The sequence below is a fragment of the Bos mutus genome, chromosome 3, assembly GCF_027580195.1.
Source record: "Bos mutus isolate GX-2022 chromosome 3, NWIPB_WYAK_1.1, whole genome shotgun sequence".
NCBI lineage: Eukaryota > Metazoa > Chordata > Mammalia > Artiodactyla > Bovidae > Bos > Bos mutus.
This window is the reverse complement of record NC_091619.1, coordinates 78,655,843-78,679,376: the sequence shown is the minus strand read 5'-3', so window position 1 is coordinate 78,679,376 and position 23,534 is coordinate 78,655,843. Positions and strand designations below refer to the sequence as shown.

General features: G+C 39.2%; 1 protein-coding gene across 1 annotated transcript in view; it reads left to right on the top strand.

The window, feature by feature from the left end:
- CACHD1 (cache domain containing 1) overlaps positions 1-23,534 on the top strand; it is a 236,249-nt gene that overhangs the window by 177,182 nt on the left and 35,533 nt on the right. Inside the window, exons 7-13 of the mRNA XM_005886691.3 lie at positions 754-970; positions 7,046-7,195; positions 11,581-11,814; positions 16,095-16,244; positions 16,875-16,998; positions 17,799-17,916; positions 22,861-23,029. Of these exons, the coding sequence (XP_005886753.2) occupies positions 754-970; positions 7,046-7,195; positions 11,581-11,814; positions 16,095-16,244; positions 16,875-16,998; positions 17,799-17,916; positions 22,861-23,029 (1,162 nt within the window). The remainder of the gene's footprint in view (positions 1-753; positions 971-7,045; positions 7,196-11,580; positions 11,815-16,094; positions 16,245-16,874; positions 16,999-17,798; positions 17,917-22,860; positions 23,030-23,534) is intronic.

The following is a 23,534-nucleotide window of genomic DNA, read 5'->3' as shown; positions in this document are numbered from 1 at the left end:
CTATGGGGTCGCACAGAGTCGGACACGACTGAAGCGACTTAGCAGCAGCAGCAGCAGAGGTTTATTAATCTTTAGGACACCTTCGGGATAGGTGTGTTCCCAGCTAATGATAATCTATCGCCTGTAGACATTTGACTTTTCCATCCCCTAAGGTTTTGCTCACTGATCTAATTGTTTAAAACACACACCCAGGACTTACCTGGCAGTCCAGTGGTTAAAGCTTTGCCTTCCAGTGCAGGGGGTGCAGCTTCAATCTCGGGTTGGGGAGCCAAGATTCCACATGCCTCAGGGCCCCCAAAAAAAAAAACAGAAGCATTATTGTAAAAAATTATTGAATTACAATTTAGAAATCATCCACATTAAAAAAAAAATTTAAACACACAGACACACGTACCTTTTACTGTTACCCTCACCCCACCTCCAGTTGGAAAATGATGATCATTAGTACTGGTCAAGATTTTTCTCTGTGTCAAATATTGTTTTTAATGTTCTAGATGAACACCATAGTCCTGACTTCATCTTGGAACAAAAACAAAACTCTAGGGTCTGAGTCTCTGTCCCTTACCAATCTTTAACTGTTCTTCAAATACCATAGATTGATGCCTCTGGGCTTTTATTTAAACTCTTCCAAACTGTCCTGTAGGACAGTTGTGGGCTTGCGGGCTCTTGTGGGCTCTTCTGAAATGTAAAACGCTTTTCCTTGGCAGAATAACAAGTTTTTGTTTGCCTGTGCGTGTGTGTTTTCCCCTCCAGATTTCCGTGTTGACGGTGGCAGACACCGTCAGGACGTGCTCCCTTGACCAGTGCTATAAGACGTTCCTGTCTCCAGCCACCAGTGAGACAAAAAGGAAGATGTCCACCTTCGTCAGCAGCGTCAAGTCCTTGGACAGCCCCACCCAGCACGCGGTGGGATTTCAAAAGGCATTTCAGCTGATTCGAAGCACAAACAATAGCACCAAATTTCAAGCAAGTAAGTGCCTTTCTCTTATGGCGTGGAACTCATAAACTAGATAAATGATGGCGATGGAAATAGATTGTTAACTGATCACACAACTATGTCCAGAGGGGTTTTTTCCTAAACTGACGGGATAACAATTTCTTGTGTTGTCATATTATCATCTAATAGTAGGAACTTACTAGATTTTCTCATCTTTTCCAATCAAAGGTACTCTGCATGATTTCTTTACTCCCTGAGCCTCTTCTTGCTGCCCTTTTATTAGGAACCTATCCTTGTTTATTTCCCTGGAGAATATCCACGTCCTTTTTAATGCTAATTGTCCACCCCGCCTAGTCACTGACTTACAGTCTGCTTGTGCGCATGTGTGCAGAAACAGGGCAGCCTGAATTCTTGCCTTGATCCTTCCTTCCTCTAACCAACTGTCATTTAAATGAGCACAGCCCTTCAAATGTACAAAGGCACTCTAATTTAATTTTCATGTATGAAAGAAAATCTGGAATTAGGATGCAAGCTAAAGTAAAGGAAAGGACCTGTGGCGGATTCATTTTGATGTTTGGCAAAACTGATACAATTATGTAAAGTTTAAAAATAAAATAAAAAAAAAAAATAAAGGAAAGGATATTTGAAATAAGACCCATGCTTTGAAACTACTGAAAGGAATCTATGTCATTTTCTCTTTTATATTTGATAATCTGTTTGTTGTTTTTTTGTTTGTTTGTTTTTTAATGAATGTACCCTATTGAGATAAATTTAATGAATATATTTTCAAGTCCTTCAGTGTGTCTGCATTAAAACTAAGACAGCATTGATAAATGCCCAGCATAGTGCTGGCACATGATGGGCCCCTGAAAGAAGCTACAGTAATTATTACAGGTAATGATGGTAGATGGTGTCTCATTTTTATGTTTCTCTATATTGTTATCTCACAGCTTCCATGGGACAAGAGTCCATCCGTTGCTTCTCTGTTTAGGATTATACAAGGCTGCAGTCTAGGTATCAGCCAGGTCTGTGGTTGCATCTGAGTTTCAGAGTCCTCTTCCAAACTCAACCATTGGCAGAGTTTATTTCCTTCCAATTGTAAAACTCATGTCTACTTGCTTCTTCAAGGTCAGGAGGAGAGCATCTTTCCTTCCAGCTGCTGATGTCAGGGAAGGCTTGGACCCTCTTTTAAAGGTTTTGTCTGATCTTATCAGGCTCACTCTTCTGCTTTAAATAAACTACTCTCCCTCATGATTAACTTATTAACACCTTAACTACATCTGCAGAATCCCTCCATCTTTGCCATATATGTAGCACGATCACAGGAATAATATCCCGTCACCTTTGCCATATTCTGTTGGTCAGAAGCAAATTACTGGTCATACTCATACTCAAGAGGAGGGGATCATAAAAGAGCGTGGGTCTTCAGGGTCATCTTAGAATTTTGCCTACCAACCTTGGCAAGCACCAGCTATCCATAACCAATATTACAGGATGCCTGAGTGCAACGTTGACCCTAGTTCAATGAAGCCAAAGGATAAGGTTGGCCTCTTGAGCAGTCAAGACAGATTGGCTAGTTGGCCAATGCCATTCATCTGTGGGTGCCCTTTACCAGCTGTCATCTGCCTGTCAGCATTCCTCATCAGATGTGCTCTTTTTACTTGATTGTTCAGTTCTCAAACCATCTTTAGAGATGAAATCCAATTTTAGTGATGCCACTGTTTAAGTAATAGAGAGAAATGTTAGACTGGCAGCAGCCAGGCAGTGAGGTGTCAAGGGAGCTCGAGGTAAGGTTTGGGGCTTGTTTGGGGAGCGCAGACAGCTAGAGAGAGTATCCTCGATCAAGAAGGCAGCTGCTCTTCTGTTCAGCCTTGCAGGAGTGCCTGTCCAGTGTTGCCAGATCTTTTTCTGTTTTAAGAGAAGCCAGAAATCTGGATTTTTATGTGAAATCCCTTGATTTTCAAATGTTGTCATTTGTTCCAGCTTTAAAACTGTGAATAGAGACTTCATTAAACCTCTTCTTATAAACCTTCCTGCACTGTATGTTAGCAGAGAGCTGCTTTGGCAGGAAACATTTCTCCTTTGGGTTTGGGGGGATTTTCCTAATGTTGGTGAGCAAAAACATGGCAAGAAGAGTCACTGATTAGGACACATTTTGATGGTACTATTTTTTAAATGTGAAAAGGGTCTTTTTCTGGGCCAAGTAAGATGTTTCTAAAGTTTATCTCACAGGCTTCCATTTTACAGTGTGTACTGGTAGTTCAAAGAAAGAAAAACCCAGATTAGGTTGCATAATGAAACACGTAGGAATTAGTATTGCCTGGTTTATTAAGGAGAGATTGAGGTACTTTCAAGCAATGTTACATAGTAGTTAAGCATATGGATTTTGAATTTCAACCAATGTGTGCTCAAATTCCTCCTCTGAAATGTTTTGAAACTTGTGTAAATTACTTGATTTCTCCAGGTCTGGTTTCCTCCATCTGCAAACTGAGGGTGATAATAAGATCCAGGATCTCATCATAAATATTAAGTACATACTAGCTGTGATTATAATGATATTCAGTTTCCTTTAAGACTTATTGCTCTGGCTAAAGTAGTGCAGATACTCTAGACATCCCAATTTGACCCCTAGCCCAGACACTCAAGGACCATTAGTCACCTTGGCTATAGCATTGTAAGGGGTCTACATACTCCTCTTATGAATTTATACTGTACATCATAACTTGTATTCACTCCACAGGCAAGTATTTATTATCTACTCTACTGTATACCTGGCACTTTATGAAGACCATTTGGTAGGATTTTCTCAATGAGTAAGACCTACCTTATAAGGTTATTGGAAGGATTAGTCTGTGCATGAAAACCAAGTATCTGCCCCATGTTGATAGCCATATGAACAAGAGCCGCATGGCCAAGTCATGGTGGCTTTGTGCTAATCTGCTTTGTACTAATAAGAAAAACTAAAACTTTTATTCAGTGCTGGCTCTTTTTCAGTCCTGTGGTGGATCTGTAACAGATACCATCAACACATTTGGATTTTTTTCCCTAGGTTTGTTTTGGGGATAACCGGTTGAGGGGTCATTTTGTAGCAGAAGGAATATGACAGTTAGGAGTTGGGATCTAATGGCATGGGCAAAGTCCAAATTTGGGTTGTTCTTCACACTTTGATATTGATCCCAAGGAATGCTGGTGGCTTTCATAGGGACTTCTCACATGGAGAGGATTACATTTTCTTCCAAGTACATGCTATATCTTTGCTCTGCCCCAATTGTCTATAATGACTCATCCCTAACATTACTAATCACAAGGCTTAATGTTCCCATGAGTGATTAGAGTGGGGATATCCTAGTAAGTAGAAAAATAAATCAGAGCAAATTTGGTAGATCTGATATTTAAAAATAGAAAAGTAACTCAGTTTTGCCTAAGAATGGGGCAAGAACAGAGTCAGGGGCTGGGCAGAGATAGAGAAAATGCTTGCAGAACGTGTATCTTATTGTTGGGATGGAAAGAAAATAACACTTGGCAGCTAAAGGGGCTGCAGGCTGCAGGCCTCTGGCTTTCTAGTCACGGGCCTTTGCCTAAGACCAGCTGTCAGTGACAGTGTGTTTTATCCAGAATCATAAAGCCAAGTAAGAAAACCCAAGGGTTCACTTTAGGTCAGTCTTAAAAGTATCCAGGAATTTCTCACATGTGTTGGTTTGTCTCATACTTTAGATCATACTTTATTTTATGATATATCTGTATCCCACCTACTAGGGTCAAATAGTATTTTTTTCCCAGTCTGAAACTTAAGTGAGCTGTTTTGCATCCTTAAAAAAAAAAAAAAAAAAAATGTATAGGACTGTGTTTACAACATTGAAAAAAGACTGACATCTAAGTTAAGACCAGGATATTCCCTAATGATTTTACATCAGGTTTCATACCCTAATTTTAAACATGTAATTTAAATTTGCAGTTAATATTTATTAAGAATCGTTCAATCATCAAAATTAGCTTTGAAGCTTGCTTATATATTAAGTCTTAAGTTCAGCTCAGTCACTTAGTCATGTCCAACTCTTTGCAACCCCATGGATTGCAGCATGTCAGGCTTCCCTGTCCATCACAGACTCCTGGAGCCTACTCAAACTCATGTCCATTGCATTGGTGATGATGCCATCCAACCATCTCTTCCTCTGTCATCCCCTTCTCCTCCCACCTTCAATCTTTCCCAACATCAGGGTCTTTTCCAATGAGTTGGTTCATTGCATCAGGTGGCCAAAGTATTGGAGCTTCGATTCAGCGTCAGTCCTTCCAATGAATATTCAGGACTGATTTCCTTTAGGAAGGACTGGTTGGATCTCCTTATGGTCCAAGGGACTCTTAAGAATCTTCTTCAACATCACATTTCAAAAGCATCAAGTTGTTATTATTCAATTCTACATAATAAAGAGTCTAAAATGGAAGTTTTCAAACGGAAGAAAATTCAGTCATTGTATTCTCATCATTGTTAGGATAATTTTTTTAATAATCTGTTCTGGATGATAAATTACCCAACACGCAGTGGCTTAAGACAATAAACATTTATTATCTCAGTGTTTATAGGTAAGGAATCTGGGCACAGCATGGTTGGGTGCCTCTGCCCAAAGGTATCCTATGAGGTTGTGGTCAAACTGGTGGCCAGAGAGGCTGTCATCTCAGAGTTCAACTTGGGAAAGATCTGCTGCTAAGTTCACTCACATGGTTGCTGGAGGATTCAGTTCTGAGGGCCTCAGTTCCTTGCCTCTCATAGGCTAGCTCACAACATTCTCTCTGGCTTACCCAAGAGAGAGCACACAGGTGGAAGCCATGGTCTTTCTGTAACCTAATCCATCTCTTGACACCCCATGACCTCTGCTGCATTCTTTTTTTTTTTTTTTTTGCTGCATTCTGTCATTAAATCCAGTCTACTCTCATAGACAGACCACACAGCCATGTGAATATCAGGAAGTGGGATCATTGAGGGACCAACCTGGAGGCTGCCTCCCCCAGTAGCTAGAAAGCAATCTCAGATGAATGACAACCATAAAAAGCTAAAGAAACAAGCATATAGCCTATCAATCATTATTTCCCAATTAAAAGAACATCTGTGTAAGTAATCTTAAAAATAGATACTGAATCAGAGAATCTCAGGTTAAAAAGACAGTATAAAATCCAGCTGGCTTACTGCCCTCCTTCCGTTAAAGCTGTCATTCAGCCCTTGCATCTTTAGTGATAGGAAATCTACCGCTTTAATTTTTGAGGAAATCCTCCTGAAAGAAGTTTTCATTGTGAGCTACAATGAGTTCTCAGTCATTAGCCCTAGCTGGAGAGTCATTTTACTCTAGAGTCTAGGTGCTTCTTCATGCCAATACAAGGGTTTTCTTTTTTGTTTTGTGTTAAAGTTTCTTTCTTTTATTTTATATTCACCATCATAGTTTTGCTTTCACTCTAAAATTAACCAATTAGCCCTCATAGCAACCCTATGAAGTAAGTACAGTCATTATCCTCATTTTGTTTTAGATAAGGAAATTTTGGCGTAGAAAGTTTAGGTAATCTACCCAGATACTACAGGCAACTTGGCTCCTATGTCCACGTGTTTTTTTTTTTTTTTTCACTGCTTTTCTACACTGATGAATTTCAAAACAGAAATGTTTTTTGGAACTGCTTAGCATAGAGACAGATAACCTTGCAAATCTCAGTAGTCTCTGGAAGAACCATCATTTTAAAGCCTAGTTCCCCCAAAATGTATATTCCTAGTGAAGATCCTGGGTCACTGGGGAAAGAGTAAATCAGGTTCTGAATGCTGTATTTCAGAAGGCAGAAGAGACATCCATTTGGGATGGCTGAATAACCATGACCGTGGATGCCTGGAGGAACTTGCCTTCTTTGATCTAATAAACTCATTAGGAGCATCTTTTTACCTGACACTGGCTAAATGAGGCCTCGTGGCCCAGTACAGGCCAGCAGAAGCAGGGAGATGAAAGTTCAGCATCAGACAGGCAGGAGTAAGAAGAGTGGGCCTGGCAGGTCCTTGAGGCAGGAAAGTCCAATGGAAGAGAAACTCTTTAGCCAGCCTCTGATGTAACATTCAGTTTGTATGCATTTGTTTAGATACAGACATGGTCATCATTTACCTGTCCGCTGGCATTACATCAAAGGACTCTTCAGAAGAAGATAAAAAGGCGACTCTCCGTGTCATCAATGAAGAAAATAGCTTTCTAAACAACTCTGTAATGATTCTCACCTACGCCCTCATGAACGGTAGGTAGTGTTTCGAGATCCTTTTCTTTCAGATAAAATGTTCTTTCTAAGTACATGCTGCTTTCAAAAAATAAGAAAGAACCATCACAGGGTGCTTTGATGAGGGTATAAGGAACAGATTCCTTCCCAAACCCAGCTTTCTCCCCCTTATATGGATACTCAGGGCATGTGTCAGGATGTCGCTGTCTCTTCATCTCTTTGTCCAGTCAGCTCTTCATTTCTAAAACTTCTGCAGTTACATGGTCTTACACAGGCATCTGTGCAGCTCCATTTTTTTTGGGGGGGGGGGGGTTTCTCCTTATATACTTGGATTTTGATACTGTATGAAGCTTATGAACTTACCTCATTGATTTAAGATCAGGAATCCCAAATACTAACCTAGATTATTCTGTAAAACCAGGACTGTGAATATTACATTTACCTGCAGGATCACCGACTGTGCCGCTTTCTCCCTATCCCCTTGCGTGTCATGGCAATGAGATGTGTCTACTTGACAGAGTTCTTGTGAAAACTAACCCCAACATAGAGTGAGCACCCAGAATGGTGCCAGGCACTTGCTAGGTGCTCATTAAAGTTGATTGTGTGGCTGTTACATCAGTCTGTGAGAAAGTTTACAAAACTGGCAAATCTGATAGAATACTCAATAGTTTCCCTTCAGCAATTTAACCATCCTCCAGTCTGACAACAGCCCAATTTTCTAGCTCCCTGCTGTGTCTCGTCCCCTCCACCCCCCCACCCCCATCTACAAATACACAGCTCTTCCTTTTCTTCTTTGGGCCCCTTGCTCTCAGTGTTCAAAGTGGCCCCATTCTCTTGTTCTTGAGAGAACACATCTTGATTTACAGTCCTCCTCACCTGTTGTCTCTTATCTCCCCTCTCCACTTCCAGATTTCTGTGCAGAACCAGCTGGCTTGAGGGGCACTGGTTCTTATATTTTAATGGGATAAGGATTACTTGTAGATTCATCTTTAAATGCAGACTCCCAGGCAGTGTCTACAGATTTGTGATCAGACCCTCCTAGATAAGTTCCAGGAATCTGTATTTAGGCCAGCGTGATTGTTTTCCAGATATTTTGTGGACTGCTTGCACATGGAAAAGCACGGGGGCTGACGTCTAGAGGTTTTCCGTTTCGGTCTGCATTTGCTAGCCGTGTGGCTTATGGCTGGTTACTTAATCTTCTGGGGGCCTCACTTTGATCGGTCAAATGAAAAGAGTAAAATCTCCATAGGGTTGCTCTGATAATAAATATGCAAGATATGGTGTGCTTATGAAGCACACACCATATACAACATAGTGCGCTGAGGTCTTAGAGCTGTTTCATACAACATCTCTTGTCTTCAAGAAGCCCTTGACCCAGTGAGGAAGATAGACAAGGCAAATGAATTAAAGGCAATAGAAGAGGTGTAAGGAAACATAAAAGGAAGTGATCATGCCTTTCCCATGTGTTTTGAAGGTCTGCTCAGGCAGATACTGAGCAGTTTTCTTGCATCACCCATCTCTTCACTGGTCCTAGATCTTCCCATGGGAGTATCATATGCACTTGCTGTGCCCCTGATAATTCCACTTTTTGAAACTTCTGGTTACTTCCCATAACCACTCTCATCTTTTCTCTTTCTTCCCATAAGCTAGCTTGACACACCTCTCTGAAAAGTATCTCTGAACAGTACTCAAGAGGGTTGACACATACCCTTAATTCTGTCAGTTCAAATAGGGAAGCAGAATCACAGTGAAAATTGTGGTATATCAAATTAATTATCAGAATAAGAACATGAACTATTGATGAGAATTTAAATTGGTGTAGCCATTGTAGAAAACAGTATGGAAATTTCTTTAAAAACTAAAAATAGAGCTACCATATGATCTAGCAATCCCACTCCTAAACTTCTATCAGAGAAAAACAAAAGCTCAAATTGAAAAAAAAAAAAAAAATACATGCACCCCAATGTTCATAGCAGTACTATTAATAATAGCAAAGACATGGGAACAACCTAATTGCCCATCAACAGATGATTGGTTTAAGATGTGCTAAATGTATGCAATGGAATATTACTCAGCCACGAAAAAGAATGAGCCATTGTCATTTATAGCAACATGATGAACCTGGACAATTAAGTCTGAAGTAAGTCAGATAAAGAAAGACAAATATATCGCTTATATGTGGAATCTTAAAAAAATTAAAATAATACAAGTGAATCTATATATGAAACAGATTCACAGACATAGGAAACAAACCTACAGTTACCAAAGGGAAAAGATGTCAGGGAGGAATATATTAGGAGTATGGGATTAACAAATCCTAGTATACATAAAATAGATAAGCAACAAAGATTTACTGCGTAATGCAGGGAACCATATTCAATATCTCGTAATAACCTATATTGAAAAGTAATCTGAAAAAATATAAATGTATATAACTGAATCACTTTGCCGTACACCTGAAAACAACACAATACCTCAATTTAAAATAAGAGAATAAGAATGTACACAATTATGGGGGGAAACTGGAAGAGTAAAGATGCAAAGAGGAATTGACAACTCAAAGGTTATTAACCAGCTCTGATCTGGGTGAACAAGTTGAAGCCTGCAAGGATATCTGGAGACTAGGACCACTGCAGACTGTGTAGGAAGTCTGGTGTGGAAGTCTGTTGTACAAGTCTGAAAAGTTGTTGTCTTTGTGGCTGCTCTCTCTGTGAATTCTCAGTGAAGCATCCGGAGTGAGCCTGCCCTTGGTTGGGTTGCCTTTGGTGAGTAAGCCAGCAGTTGGGAAAGGGAACTGAACACAAATCAGAAGAGTGGAATGAACTGGAACTCTCAAGTCCCTCTGTGTCTGTCTCTTAACATCTCTCGCTTCACCTCTCAAGTTACAGCACTTCATTTTTGGCCACGTTTAACCTGGAAGCATAGAAGAAAGGGGATTCTGGGAAATGTAGTTTCCAACACGACCACATTGTTGATAGAATAATCCAGTCTGCCACCCTACTTACTCTGCTGCCACCCCTGCATAATGCTTCATAATGAAGTGACATAAAATAACCCAATCCTTGGTATCTTGTGCTGTGCTCTTTGTCTGGTAGATTTTCCTGTTTGTTACTTTTCTTGTACATTTTGAAAGAGTCATGCAGTACATGACAAAGAAAGGAAATGTTTTTATCGCCTCAAATTGTCTCCTTTTATCATTCACTCCTGTAAGCTTCTCAAGGGTGTAAGATCATGGATCAATCACATCTTATGTGTTGTCTTTTACTCTGAAGTATACCACTCACCTCCCATTTCAATTCTGTGTCAAGCAAAGGCAACGATAATCTGATTCTGATTCTCCTTTAGCATTGTCTGAGTGGAGCAAAATCCAAATTATTTATATACAATGTGTTAAGAAAGAAATAATACCCATTAGATCCTGCCATGATTTTAGAAATGGACTTCCAAAGCTAGAAGTATATATATTACCTATTTAAAAATGATAAAGTCACTGAAGGTAGGTGAACCATGAACTTTTAGATATTTTAATGACTAAACAGTTCAAGAACATGAGGCAAAAATCTTTTTAAAACTCATTGGTAGAATTTCAGTAGTGACTGAAATAACTTGAATTTGTTTACAATAGTACCCATATGGGATCAGTTACTAATCCTTTTGACTGTGTTCCAACAATAGCAAACCAAAACTTTAAAAAAGGTTTATTAAATTTATTTTTGTGCTATAGATTACAGATGTAGAACAATACATCCCAGTATGCCTGAATCTTTTACAAAGATTTTAAAACTCTCTAAACATAAAAAATATATATTAAATAAATCAAATCCAGTATTATCCCTACAATATAAAGCATGAAAACATTTGTAATTAAAGTGAGTTTAAAGAAATGGGGTTTGGAGACATCACTAAATACAATCCATAATTCTTTCATTTAGTTGCATGAGACTTTGGCAAGTGTTTAATAGGCAAAGAGGTAAGAAATGAAATGGCAAACCTCAATCCTTTAAAACTCTTACAACTTCATCTACTAATTTAAATTAAATGCAGACTTGTTAATCATTACTTTTGCTTTCAAATATTAAATGCAGAAAACTAATTTACATTTTATAATTAAACTTTCAAGGAAGAAATCCTTGCTGAATGGGGCTCCTCTGTTTAGTCATGTGTTTTTCATCATTGCCCTTTGAAGAATTCCTTTGGCCTCATTACTATTTGAGGAAAGATCATGCCTTCAGCTTTGTTCCTCTGCAGGAACTGGTATCTGTGTCCTGAGTCCAGATTGTCTCTGCAAAGATCCCTTTGGCACTGCAAGACCTCATTGAGACCCTTATTAGATCTAAATGACAAGGCTATCCTATGGATATACACCAGTTTGTTTTACATTGTCTTCCCTTGGCTTTCTATTTCAGATGGGGTGACTGGCTTGAAAGAGCTGGCTTTTCTAAGAGATCTGGCCGAACAGAACTCAGGGAAGTATGGCGTGCTGGACCGGATAGCCTTGCCTGTGATTAAGGGCAGCATGATGGTGCTGAACCAGCTGAGTAACCTGGAGACCACAGTTGGCAGGTTCTATACCAACCTTCCCAACCGGATGATTGATGAAGCTGTCTTTAGCCTCCCCTTCTCTGATGAGATGGGAGATGGTGAGTTCGGAGAAAACTTCCTACTGAAGGAAAGCGAAAAGAAGTGGACATGAGTCAAACAGCAACTTTTAAATGTTGTTCAGTATTTGCCATGTGAGCTTTAGGGGAAGTGTGGGTGTCCCTTTCTCTGGTCAAAGGATTGTGTAGCCTCCCTGCCACTGGCCCAGTGAGTACTATGTTCTAGAGCAGAAATCCGCAGCCTTATTTCTTCCTCATTGCTCTAGCCTCAGTCAACATACTGGATCTTGGGATGGGAGGTGGGACGGAGGTATAAGAGGAAGGGAACTTATGTATACTTACGGCTGATTCATGTTGTTGTGTGGCAGAAACCAATACAATATTGCAAAGCAATTATCCTCCAATTAAAAATAAACAATTAAAAAAAAACGTAATGGGTACATCTAGAAGCTTTGTGAGGATTCCCCCCAATCTAAAAGTGAATTTGGTACTAAACAGTAACTTTGCACAGCAACTGGTAAATAAGGCAGAAGTGCTTGGGATTCAGCATCAAAGGCAAGGCAACACAGTGTAGTCTATAATAGATACAGGCCTGACGTGGAGAGGATTTCAAATCCTACCTACCAAATAACCACTTGTTATTTTTAGTAACGTATTTAATCTTGTTAACTCACATTTGGTTATCTGCAAAAACACGACATCTTTCACATAATAAGTCTTTGGGTTATTAACTTTATAAGATTTCAGTTCAGTTCAGTTGCTCAGTCGCCCATGAACCGCACGCAGCACGCTAGGCCTCCCTGTCCATCACCAACTCCCGGAGTCCACCCAAACCCATGTCCATCGAGTCAGTGATGCCATCCAACCATCTCATCCTCTGTCGTCCCCTTCTCCTCCTGCCCTCAATCTTTCCCAGCATCAGGGTCTTTTCAAATGAGTCAGCTCTTTGCATCAGGTGGACAAAGTATTGGAGTTTCAGCTTCAGCATCAGTCCTTCCAATGAACACCCAGGACTAATCTCCTTTAGGATGGACTGGTTGGATCTCCTTGCAATTACTAGGCAATTAGTATTGCCTAACAGCATCACCATATGAGATCTTGTTTTTAAGTTCCATTTGCTAGGAATTTTTACAATATTCAGAGAAAACTCACATATAAAAATGAATAAATCTTATAGAGGCTATGATTTATAGAAGTTCAGTAGATATGTTCTTTCTATAGGGAAGAAGCATGGTAGCTACTGCCACACCTCAATTTCTTTTTCCTTCCTAGTTCTGGCAGGGCCAACAGATGTGTATAGAATAGAAACTCATGCCTTTACATAAGGTTATTTCTTTTTATAGGGAAATGTCAGTCTTAAACGTGAATGACAATTTATGCATTTTACCAATGTGGCTGAATGCCGGTCAAGTATTTTGTCAGGCAGGGATGGACACATATCTCACCCTCAAGAAGTATTTTAATCAGATAAGAGAAAAATAGATCAATGGAACATGACAATTCTGTGTGAAAGGAATTGAGACAGGTGTAGAGACTGAGTCCTGATCAAGCAGAGCGGATTATGTAGTCAAGTTCAGTTACCGTTAGTGGTATCAGGTAGAGTGGGACCCTTCCCAAAATATTCCATCCAGAAGCTACCATGTATGCTTTAAATTAAATTATATGCAAAGCTGATGCTTTCCAAAGTTTAGTCCTTAAGGCCTGTTTTATGACTCCCAAGCAGTGGGTTTCAATTACTATTTATTGATCTGCTGCATTCCCCTACTAGAGTATATCATATTTATCTTTGTATTTTCAGTCCCTGGAATTACTGGGTGATACTTCCTCTAACTCCATGACAAGGGGACCCTGAGTCTAAAGAAACTCATGTTTAGATGGCTCTAATTCAAAATCTCCACAGATTCAAATATCAGTTACTAGACCTATTTCTTTTAAAATATAAGTCTATGTACTTGTAGGGAGGGTGTATGGGTATTTCATTAAGTGTAGCAAGAGCTTAGCAGTCTTTATTTGCCACAATGGGATAAAGAGTCTTCTGTCCAAATTGATAATTGAAAAGTAAGACTGCCTTTCTTTTATCAAGCTTGCTCTCAGTATGTCCAGAGGAGAACAGAAATTTGAAGTGAGCATGTGGTCCCCGAGTATTTCTGTTGCACTTTACTGCTCTGTGAAAAAAGACTTTCTTCTTAGACTAAAGCCCAGGGGAGTGTGGCATGCAGACTGTGACCTCTGTTTCCTGGCCCTCATAGCGATGCTCCCATCATTTATAACCCCTTTGCGCAGGGATACCTGAGCAAAAATCTCCAAAATGTATTTTTAAAAGCTTCTTAGATAACTATTATTTTTAAATGTTTTAAAACCAATAGATAGCATTCTGAAAATTGACTACTTAAAGAATGCTTTTGAATTTATAATAAATACCCATTGCATAGCTTTTCTTTTTTCTTGTCTTACTGAGATATAATTAACATACAACAGAGCATTTGTTTTAGGTATACAAAATGATGATTTGATATTTGTATATATTGCAAAATACTGCAATAAGTTTACTGTATACCAACCACCTCACGTAGTTATAATTTACTTCTTGTGTTAAGAACTTTTAAGATCTACCCAAAGCAACTTTCAAATGTGCAATACTAATAACTATAACTATAGTCCCTATGGCTGTACATTATATACCCAGAACTTCCTTGTGTTACAGAAGTGTATCCACTTCTTCCTTCCAAGTGATACATTTAATTGGTCTTTGCAGTCACAACAACTCAATAATATTTTGAGTGGACATCAGACACTATTCTCTCTGTAGAAGTCTTCAAGGTGATTTAAATCCCTTTCCTAGGTGTTGATAAAAGAATGGCTTTCTGCCATGCTAGTAGGCATGAACATGTCATCAAGCGTTGTAAGACATAAGAGCAAGATGGAGAGAAACTATCCATCTTTTTGTTCTAAATTTTATTTAGAACCATGTGTTGTTGTTCAGTCGCTAAGTTGTGTCCGACTCTTTGCAACCTCATTAGAACCATGGGATTGTAGAATTGTCAGGGTCCTAGAGATCACTTTGTCTCAGCTCCGCATAGAATGCACAAGGAGATGGATTCAGAGAGGTGGCACGTCTCAGCCAACTCAGTAGTAGAAATGAGAAGAGAGCCCAGTTGTTCTGCTGCTCCGGGCAATGTATTGACCACTGTTCATGCATTCTACTTCTGTAGGTCTTCCTCCCCTTGGCTTTTCTCTTTCCCTATGTATCCTATTGTATGGCCTGTGAGCTAAGAATGGTTTTTATGTTTTTAAAGATTCATTAGAAAAAAAAGAAAAAATATGCACCAGAGGTTAAATAGCTCACAAAACCTAAAATATCTACTACCTGACCATTTATGTAAACGTTTGCAAGCTCTTGGCCCAAGTGACTAGAAATACATTCCCTTAGAACTTTAATGTCTCCTTTAGCTGCTCAGAGTTCTAAGTGGCCAGATCATAAGATTCTGTACCTTTCTATGTTTTATTTTTCTCATTATCTTTCTGGTTTTTTATAGGATTCATTAATAAAATAGAATACCTTATAAGCTTTCCTTTATCCATAATCTCTTTCATTTAACATCCCCTAGAAATGAGTACGGTGAGCTTCCTTGGTGGCTCAGCAGTAAAGAATCCACCTGCAATGCAGGAGACATGGGAGACAGGTTCAATCCCTGGGTTGGGAAGGTCCCCTGGAGAAGGAAATGGCAATCCAGTCCAGTATTCTTGCCCAGAAGCTTCTATGGACAGAGGAGCTTGGTGGGCTACAGTTCATGGAATCACAACTGAGCCCAGCACAGCACAGAGATTGGTAAGGTTGTTACTGCTATGTCCTTTAAATGGACATGAAGATCAAGTTTCAAAGTTATGTCCAGTATCATATGTATGATATGTATAGGGCACAGTTGGGCTAGAGCCCAGAATGTTAGATTCTTTGTCCAGTGGTCTTGCAAAGTCAGTTGAATCATCCCCACTTTGGAAGTAGAATGATAAATATGTTGCTGATGTTTCGTATGGATCTGGAGTGTCGTATCCTTTTAGGTGAAAAAATAGTGGAAAAGGTACAAATTACCTCCATTTAAGGTAATGAAGATGTCTGAATTCCTAAAGAGTCTATTTCCCTCACACTCATAACTCCTTTATGCTGTCAGCAAAGGCAGTGCTTGGTTACTGTGGCAGACAGGAAACTTCAGAGCAAACTAAGATGCTGTTTGCCGCATTCACAGTGCCTGGAGCACAGCACCAGCCTTTGTTCAATGCCTTCTCTGACATGTTTTGATTTTTTATTTTGTTTTAACCCGCAGGTTTGATAATGACTGTAAGTAAACCCTGTTATTTTGGAAACCTCCTTCTGGGAATCGTAGGTGTGGACGTGAACCTGGCTTACATCCTTGAAGACGTGACGTATTACCAAGACTCCTTGGCTTCCTATACTTTCCTCATAGATGACAAAGGTAATCTACTAAAACTTACATAGCAAAGAACGGTTTCTTTACCATCCTGAAGAAAAGTCATCTGCAGAGATTCTGATACTAACAAAGTAGGAAAATGCTGGTATTTGTAGAAAAAGTGTGACTAGGACTACTTATTTGTCGTAGAGGACCATAACGATGGCAGAATGCATCTGAAGATCGTGCATTTGTTTCTATCTTGTGTTGAGGGGTAGGTGATAGTTACTTATAACCGTCAGGAAATTAGACTTGAGGATTGAATGAAACATAGAAGTGATCCTTTGGATCTTTCTTTGGTCTATATTGTTTTCTTAATACTTACTGACATTAAGGTTTATGTGATAGATTTTATGAAATGAAAACCAAATGGTCAGTACCTCCCAAATATTCTTGATTAGGGAGATGTTCAAGAATTTAAGACATCTTGCTACACTTCCAAAGTTTTATGCAAGAAAACATAAAACAAGTTCAGGTTTTATTGGACTGCTGAGTTACAGACTGAGCAGCTGAGTGTTGAGCAGCCCTCCCAGAATACCCCACATTTCAAATCTACGATGAGCACTTTTATTAGAATCAGTTCTTCCTACAACATGTTTCCCATAGTGTGTGTGTGTGTGTTTTTTCTTATTACAGGGTATACCCTTATGCATCCATCTCTTACCAGGCCATATTTACTCTCAGAACCCCCCCTTCACACTGACATCATTCATTATGAAAATATCCCCAAATTTGAGTTGGTTCGGCAAAATATCCTAAGGTAAGGAAAAGGTGAGGGTCATAATATCTTGTTTTTTTCTCTGAGAATAGGATCCACTGAGGTCAAATATGAGTGTTTAGAATAAGAAATAAAGCAAGTATATAAATTATTTTAATGTTATCAAGAGCATGGTTTTTGATATAAGAATAGTAGCCAAAATTTTGTTTACTTTGTAAAGTAGGTAAGATCTCGTAGAACTGTTATTTGGGGGGAATGTCTTGTAAATCAAATTCTTATGTTCACATTGCCTTTAGTTGTAAAATCAGATATATCTCATCTCATTTTTAAAGATACTCCAGTTATACCAAGTTGGAAATTGTTGGCAAAATAAGAGGTTAAGTTGAGGACCAGCTCTAGAGCATGCCAAAAAATAGCTTGGCAAAGCACTGTCCATTCCAAGTTGACAGCACAATCATATACAACATTTTCTCTTGAAATAAGGAACAGATTGGATTTTTTCCAACCATGATACATTATTTTGGCAGATGGTAACCTATAGAGAAACGGGTCTTTGTGCTCATTGGTTGTAAATTAATGACTGAGTGATTTGAGACAAGTTAGTCTCTGGAAAGAATTAGAATCAGGGGACAGGAGTAGAGAGGAAGGAATGTTTTCAGTACGGAGCTGACATAATGCTTTTACAAAATCAAAAATCTCATATTATCTCTTTCAAAAGTGATGAGCTTCATTGCTTTTCAAAATCAGGAGGTGGTCAGTGACTCACAGCGTCTTCCCTGCCTTTAATTAAGTGCTTCATTTTATCTTTTGCCTGAAGTATTTCATTCTGTTTGCCAATGCAGCCTCCCTCTGGGCAGCCAGATTATCGCAGTCCCTGTGAACTCATCTCTGTCCTGGCACATAAACAAGCTGAGGGAAACTGGAAAGGAGGCCTACAATGTTAGCTATGCCTGGAAGATGGTGAGTGCGAGGAAGCCTCCTTTGCTTCAGGGAGGTGCAGGATGCAACATTCTTCCTCATGCAGAAATTCTAGGGACCTTCAGCCTGGTAATGTTACTAATCTGTTTTAAAATGATTGAAAAAAGAAGAGATTCCATAGAAATGTTATATTTTTTTCCTTTTTTGTTTATAAAACCATTAATTACTCATGAATAAATCAAACCATATTTAAAAAAAAAAATAGATAGTGAACTCTGCCCTTTCCCCTCCCGAGTTTGACCTCCCATTTCCCAGAAGTAACCACTTTGATCAATTTCAGGAAACTTATTCTTCACACACAGGCATGTATCTCTATAAGTGAAAACACATTCAATGGCTCTGTACTACATTACATAGATCAACCAAATTTCTTCTGAGTCGCACGAATACACATTTAGATTGTATCCAGTTGGAGCAAGGAGATCAAGCCAGTCCATCCTAAAGGAAATCAACCCTGAATATTCATTGGAAGGACTGATGCTGAAGTTCCAATACTTTGGACACCTGATGCGAAGAGCCAACTCATTGGAAAAGACCCTGTTGCTGGGAAAGATTGAAAGCAAAAGAAGACGAGAGCAGTAGAGGATGAGATGGCTAGATAGCATCACTGACTCAATGGACATGAGTTTGAACAAACTCTAGGAGATAGTGAAGGGCAGGGAAGCCCAGTGTGCTACAGTCCATGGGGTCGCAAAGAGTCAGACATGACTGAGCAACTGAACAACAGCAACGGTTTGTTTTTATCATTTTCAACTTAGATTGTGGAAACTGGGCACTGAAAAGGAGATACAGAAGCATGAATGTCCTCCATTGATGCCAAGGAAAAGACAGATTTAGATTAGATTGTGTACTGCTCCCATGTACCACAAGCAGATTGCTAGCCATACCTGTGCTACCCACGTTCTTTCACTAGCCTCATTCAGACTCTTAAGCTTCAGCGGACTTCCCATGTGGTATAGTGGTTAGGAATCCACCTTGCAATGCAGGGAACACGGATTCGATTCGTGGTTGGGAAACTTAGTTCCCACGTGCCACAGGGAAGATCCTGCATGCTGCAGGGTTAATTTTTCACATCAGAAAGAGTGAGCCAGACTCCAGAATTTTGAATTGAAAAATACTTTTATATTTAAAATTGGAGATTGCTTATCTTACAGTATATCCTATTTGAAATAAATATTTTTTTAAAAAGAACACTGAGCCTCAAAGAATCATAGAGAAACAGAATCTGACACACACCACACATCTTACTTAATATTTTTGTCCTTTACTCCCCCTCCCAAGCATAGCATAACAGTGCTATTATGGGGCCCTAAGTACTCTAATTGACCAAAAGAAGAGTAGACTTTGATCTTTTTTTCTATCATTCAGTAATAATCATTAAACTTAAAATACAGTCATACTCGAGATTCCCTTGGAAGGCCATTTCTGATGTTATTAATATGTGTTGTCGATCCTAAATGGATCTGTTTATTCACCCCTTTAAGACCTGCTATTGAAGATTGACTGTCACCTGAGAAGGACAAAGAAGAATGATACTTGCTGCCCTCACAGAGCTTCCAGCTTAGCAGTGGATGCACAGTTCAACACCTCCGTGCTGTGTCTACACAGGAATGATAGGAATCGGGAGAAGCCAACATGCCTCTAGACATGACTCTCTTATGATCTTCTTATTTGCTTTTTATAGAATCATAAGGCAACAGCAATTTCTAAAATGGAAATGAAACGAAACAAAATAATAAGACCATTGGAGAAGCTTATGTTTATCAGCCTAATTCTGCTGATATTTTGCTGATAAATACAGATCTGAAAAAAGTCAATGTCTGTTTCAAAACTCTCTGAGACAGCTCATTTTCAGGAATTTTTTTTCTGTTTAGAATGATTATACCATCTGCCCTTTATAAACATACAATTTTTAAATAAGGACTAATTGCTTAATTTTTCACATCAGAAAGAGTGAGCCAGACACCAGAATTCTGAATTGAAAAATACTTTTATATTTAAAATTGGAGATTGCTTATCTTACACTATATCCTAATTGAAAGCAATTCAGGTACATCCTGGTAAAAAAATCTGTATTAATATTTGTAGGCATTAAAAGAGATAGAAGGAAATACAGGCATTTTAAGACCTTCTTTGTAGAGTAAATAAACCTAGTATTAACATTTTGGGAAGTATAATCTTTATAAAAACTGTCTTTCTTCCATGGTATTGGCACATTTTGACGACTCTTCTTAGCTGAATGAATATAATCATGTAATCACTTCAGGTAGAAGTGTTAACTTTCTCAGAGTTTTGAAATTGTCAGTTCAGTTCAGTCGCTCAGTTGTGTCCAACTCTTTATGATCCCATGGATTGCAGCACACCAGGCTTCCCTGTCCATCACCAACTCCTGGAGCTTGCTCAAATTCTTGTCCATCAAGTCAGTGATGCCATCCAACCATCTCATCCTCTGTCATCCCCTTCTCCTCCTGTCTTCAATCTTTCCCAGCATCTGAATCTTTTCCAATGAGTCAGTTCTTCACATCAGGTAGCCAGAGTATCAGAGCTTCAGCTTCAGCATCAGTCCTTCCAATGAATTCAGTGTTGATTTCCTTTAGAATTTACTGGTTTGATCTCCTTGCTGTCCAAGGGATTCTGAAGAGTCTTCTCCAACATCAGTTATCAAGAATGTCACTGTTAAGTGAACATTTAAAGTGGTAATAAATAATGAGATTGAAGTTAAAAGGCTTGCCTGATTACCCAGAAATAAGAACAAGAATTTGTAAGCTCTTTCTAGTTACATCAGCAGAAAGGGGGAGTAAGTACTCTTGTGCTCCGGAGTGAAATGGATTCCTCTACTAAATACAATTTAAGTAGATTTAGTTGATGTTGATAATAATTGGTTAAACTTCTTGGCATCCATAGATATAGCAGATATTGACGGATTATTTCACTGAATTAATTTAAATGTAACATGAGAGATTATGTTAGCAGCATTAAGAGATTACTACTTTGTCACTATGCAACTCAAGTCTGTCTTTGAGCATTGAGGAGGCTGCATGCTGTGCCAGAAGGAAATACTGACTAATATCAGAAGGTATTGCAACATTCCAGTGTTGTACAGGCATGGTTCACTTCAAAACATGAATCCCATGGATAATCAGTGAAAAAAACCACTCCCCACTCATGGAGGCCTCTTCTAGATATGTTATACTAATTCCTTAATGCAAGCAACTACTTTTTCAGCTAAGAACACAATAGCAAGGAGACCTATTTTGAAATCTGTTTTCCTTTCCAGCTAGAAATTATGAAGTGTTGCCTTTAGATGCTTAGGGTAGTTCTTTTTTTTTTCTCTTATATAATTGACCCTTGAAGAGAAAGATAGAATTTTTATCTTACAGAATTGACTTTTTTTCTCTTATAGAATTCTTATAAGAGAATAAGAATTATCCTATAGAATTTCCTTCAGAGGAGGCAATGGCAACCCACTCCAGTACTCTTGCCTGGCAAATCCCATGGACGGAGGAGCCTGGTGGGCTGCAGTCCACGGGGTCGTGAAGAGTTGGACACGACTGAGCGACTTCACTTTTACTTTTCACTTTCATGCATTGGAGAAGGAAATGGCAACCCACTCCAGTGTTCTTGCCTGTAGAATCTCAGGGACAGAGGAGCCTGGTGGGCTGCTGTCTATGGGGTCGCACAGAGTCGGACACGACTGAAGCGACTTAGCAGCAGCATAGAACTTCCTGCAGCACAGGAAGCAAACTCAAAAGATGCTGAGACAGGAAGAGGGCAAATAGTAAACACCACTTCAGAATACTCTGTCACTTTCTAACTTGTTGGGTTGAGGAAGAGGATTAAATTTGCTAATGTAATTGAATATCCTTGGCAGCAGTACTTAAAAGCAATTTCAGGAAGATGCAAATTCCCCTGTGTTTAAAAAGATTCTGCAGCTATCCTTAGAAACCACATATTACACTTAACTCTAACCTGCCTTGTTTAAAAAATTTCTCCTTGATTGTTAACTTATCTTTTGAGTTGCTTTGATTCTGGCCATCTTTTAGTTCTGAATTTGCTGGTTATCACTCTTTTCATTTAAGTACAAACCACCTTTAAAATATATTCTGTTCAGCTCTTAATATAATGAACTTAGAGAAGTTTGACTTGTATTTTTAAGTCAAGGAGCTAGAACTACATAGCTTGACTTGGCCTTTGATTCATGTAGACATTCTTCCCACCAAATTTTATTCAAGCATCCATTTCTAGGAGCAGAATGAATCTGAAAGTACTCCTGTCTCTACATAGGAGCTTAAATTAGGCCAAATTACAACACACTTGCCTTTCCTGGTCTGAAAGGACAAGTCAAGCCAGCTTTGCTAGGAAGTGATAGGGTTTGCACTTTTCATGAGTCTGAGATCCTGGTCACCTCTAACCAAGAGAAAAGAAAGTGTTCATTGGGAATTGAATGAGTAAACCAGATTCTGTACAGGCTGTGTTATATAGATTCATAATTGGCATTTAAAATACTCAATTCTCGGAACACTCATTGCAAAACCAACTGTATATTTTACAACGCATTTCCAACCCAAACAGAAATAAGTGTTGTATTCTTATGCCGTGTTCCAGCTTGTATCCATTAGCTTAAATAAGCAAAAGAGGACTAGGGTTACTGTTTTAGAGAGACTATTTTCTAATCCCTTCATCAACTCCATGATTTTCTGTTACATGCATTAAGTTCCCTCGATCAGAAAGAAAAATAAAAAATAGAAAATGTGATTTTTTGCCAGAACCATTTTCTATTACCCCATCTTCCTGTCTTTCCTTCACTCCTCACGTATTTTTCTGTGTGGGTTAGAAGCAGAGAGAGCAGAAAGTAATGTTGACCAACTTACTATCTCTCCAGGAACTTTCATTTCTGTATTAACATTTTCTTTGTCAATTTTCCAGGTCCAAGATACTTCCTTCATTCTCTGTATTGTGGTAATACAACCAGAAATACCTGTCAAACAACTGAAGAACCTCAACACTGTCCCCAGCAGCAAGCTGCTGTACCACCGGTTGGACCTCCTGGGCCAGCCTAGTGCTTGCCTCCACTTCAAACAGCTGGCCACTCTGGGTAAACCCTGTGCTTTTCAGTTTCCATTGTTGTCTTCCTGACAGCAGCTCCCCATGAGCATTGATTTGGACTAAGATGCCAAATGCCTTCCCAGGTGGCTAGGTGGTAAAGAATCCATCTGCCAATGCAGGAGATGCAGTTTCAATCCCTGGGTCAGGAAGATCCCCTGGAGGAGGAAATGGCAACCCACTCCAGTATTTTTCCTGGAAAAATTCCATGGACAGAGGATCCTGGTGGACTACAGTCCGTGGGATCTCAAAGAGTTAGACGTGACTGAGCACACTGAATACCTGCAGTGCCCGTGTGGGGAGACAAATGTAAAAACAGTGTGAGGCCTTGCCTTGTCTCTGGTTCTCCATGAGTCACTGAGATGAGGATTTGTGGGTTGGTGACTTATTCAGGATGAACTCTTGGAAGAAACAAGTACAGAAGTGAAGTTAACAGGAGAAGGAAGAAAGGAGAAAGCAAGCCAGAATTTGATTTTAAGTGACGTTCCAGCCTCACC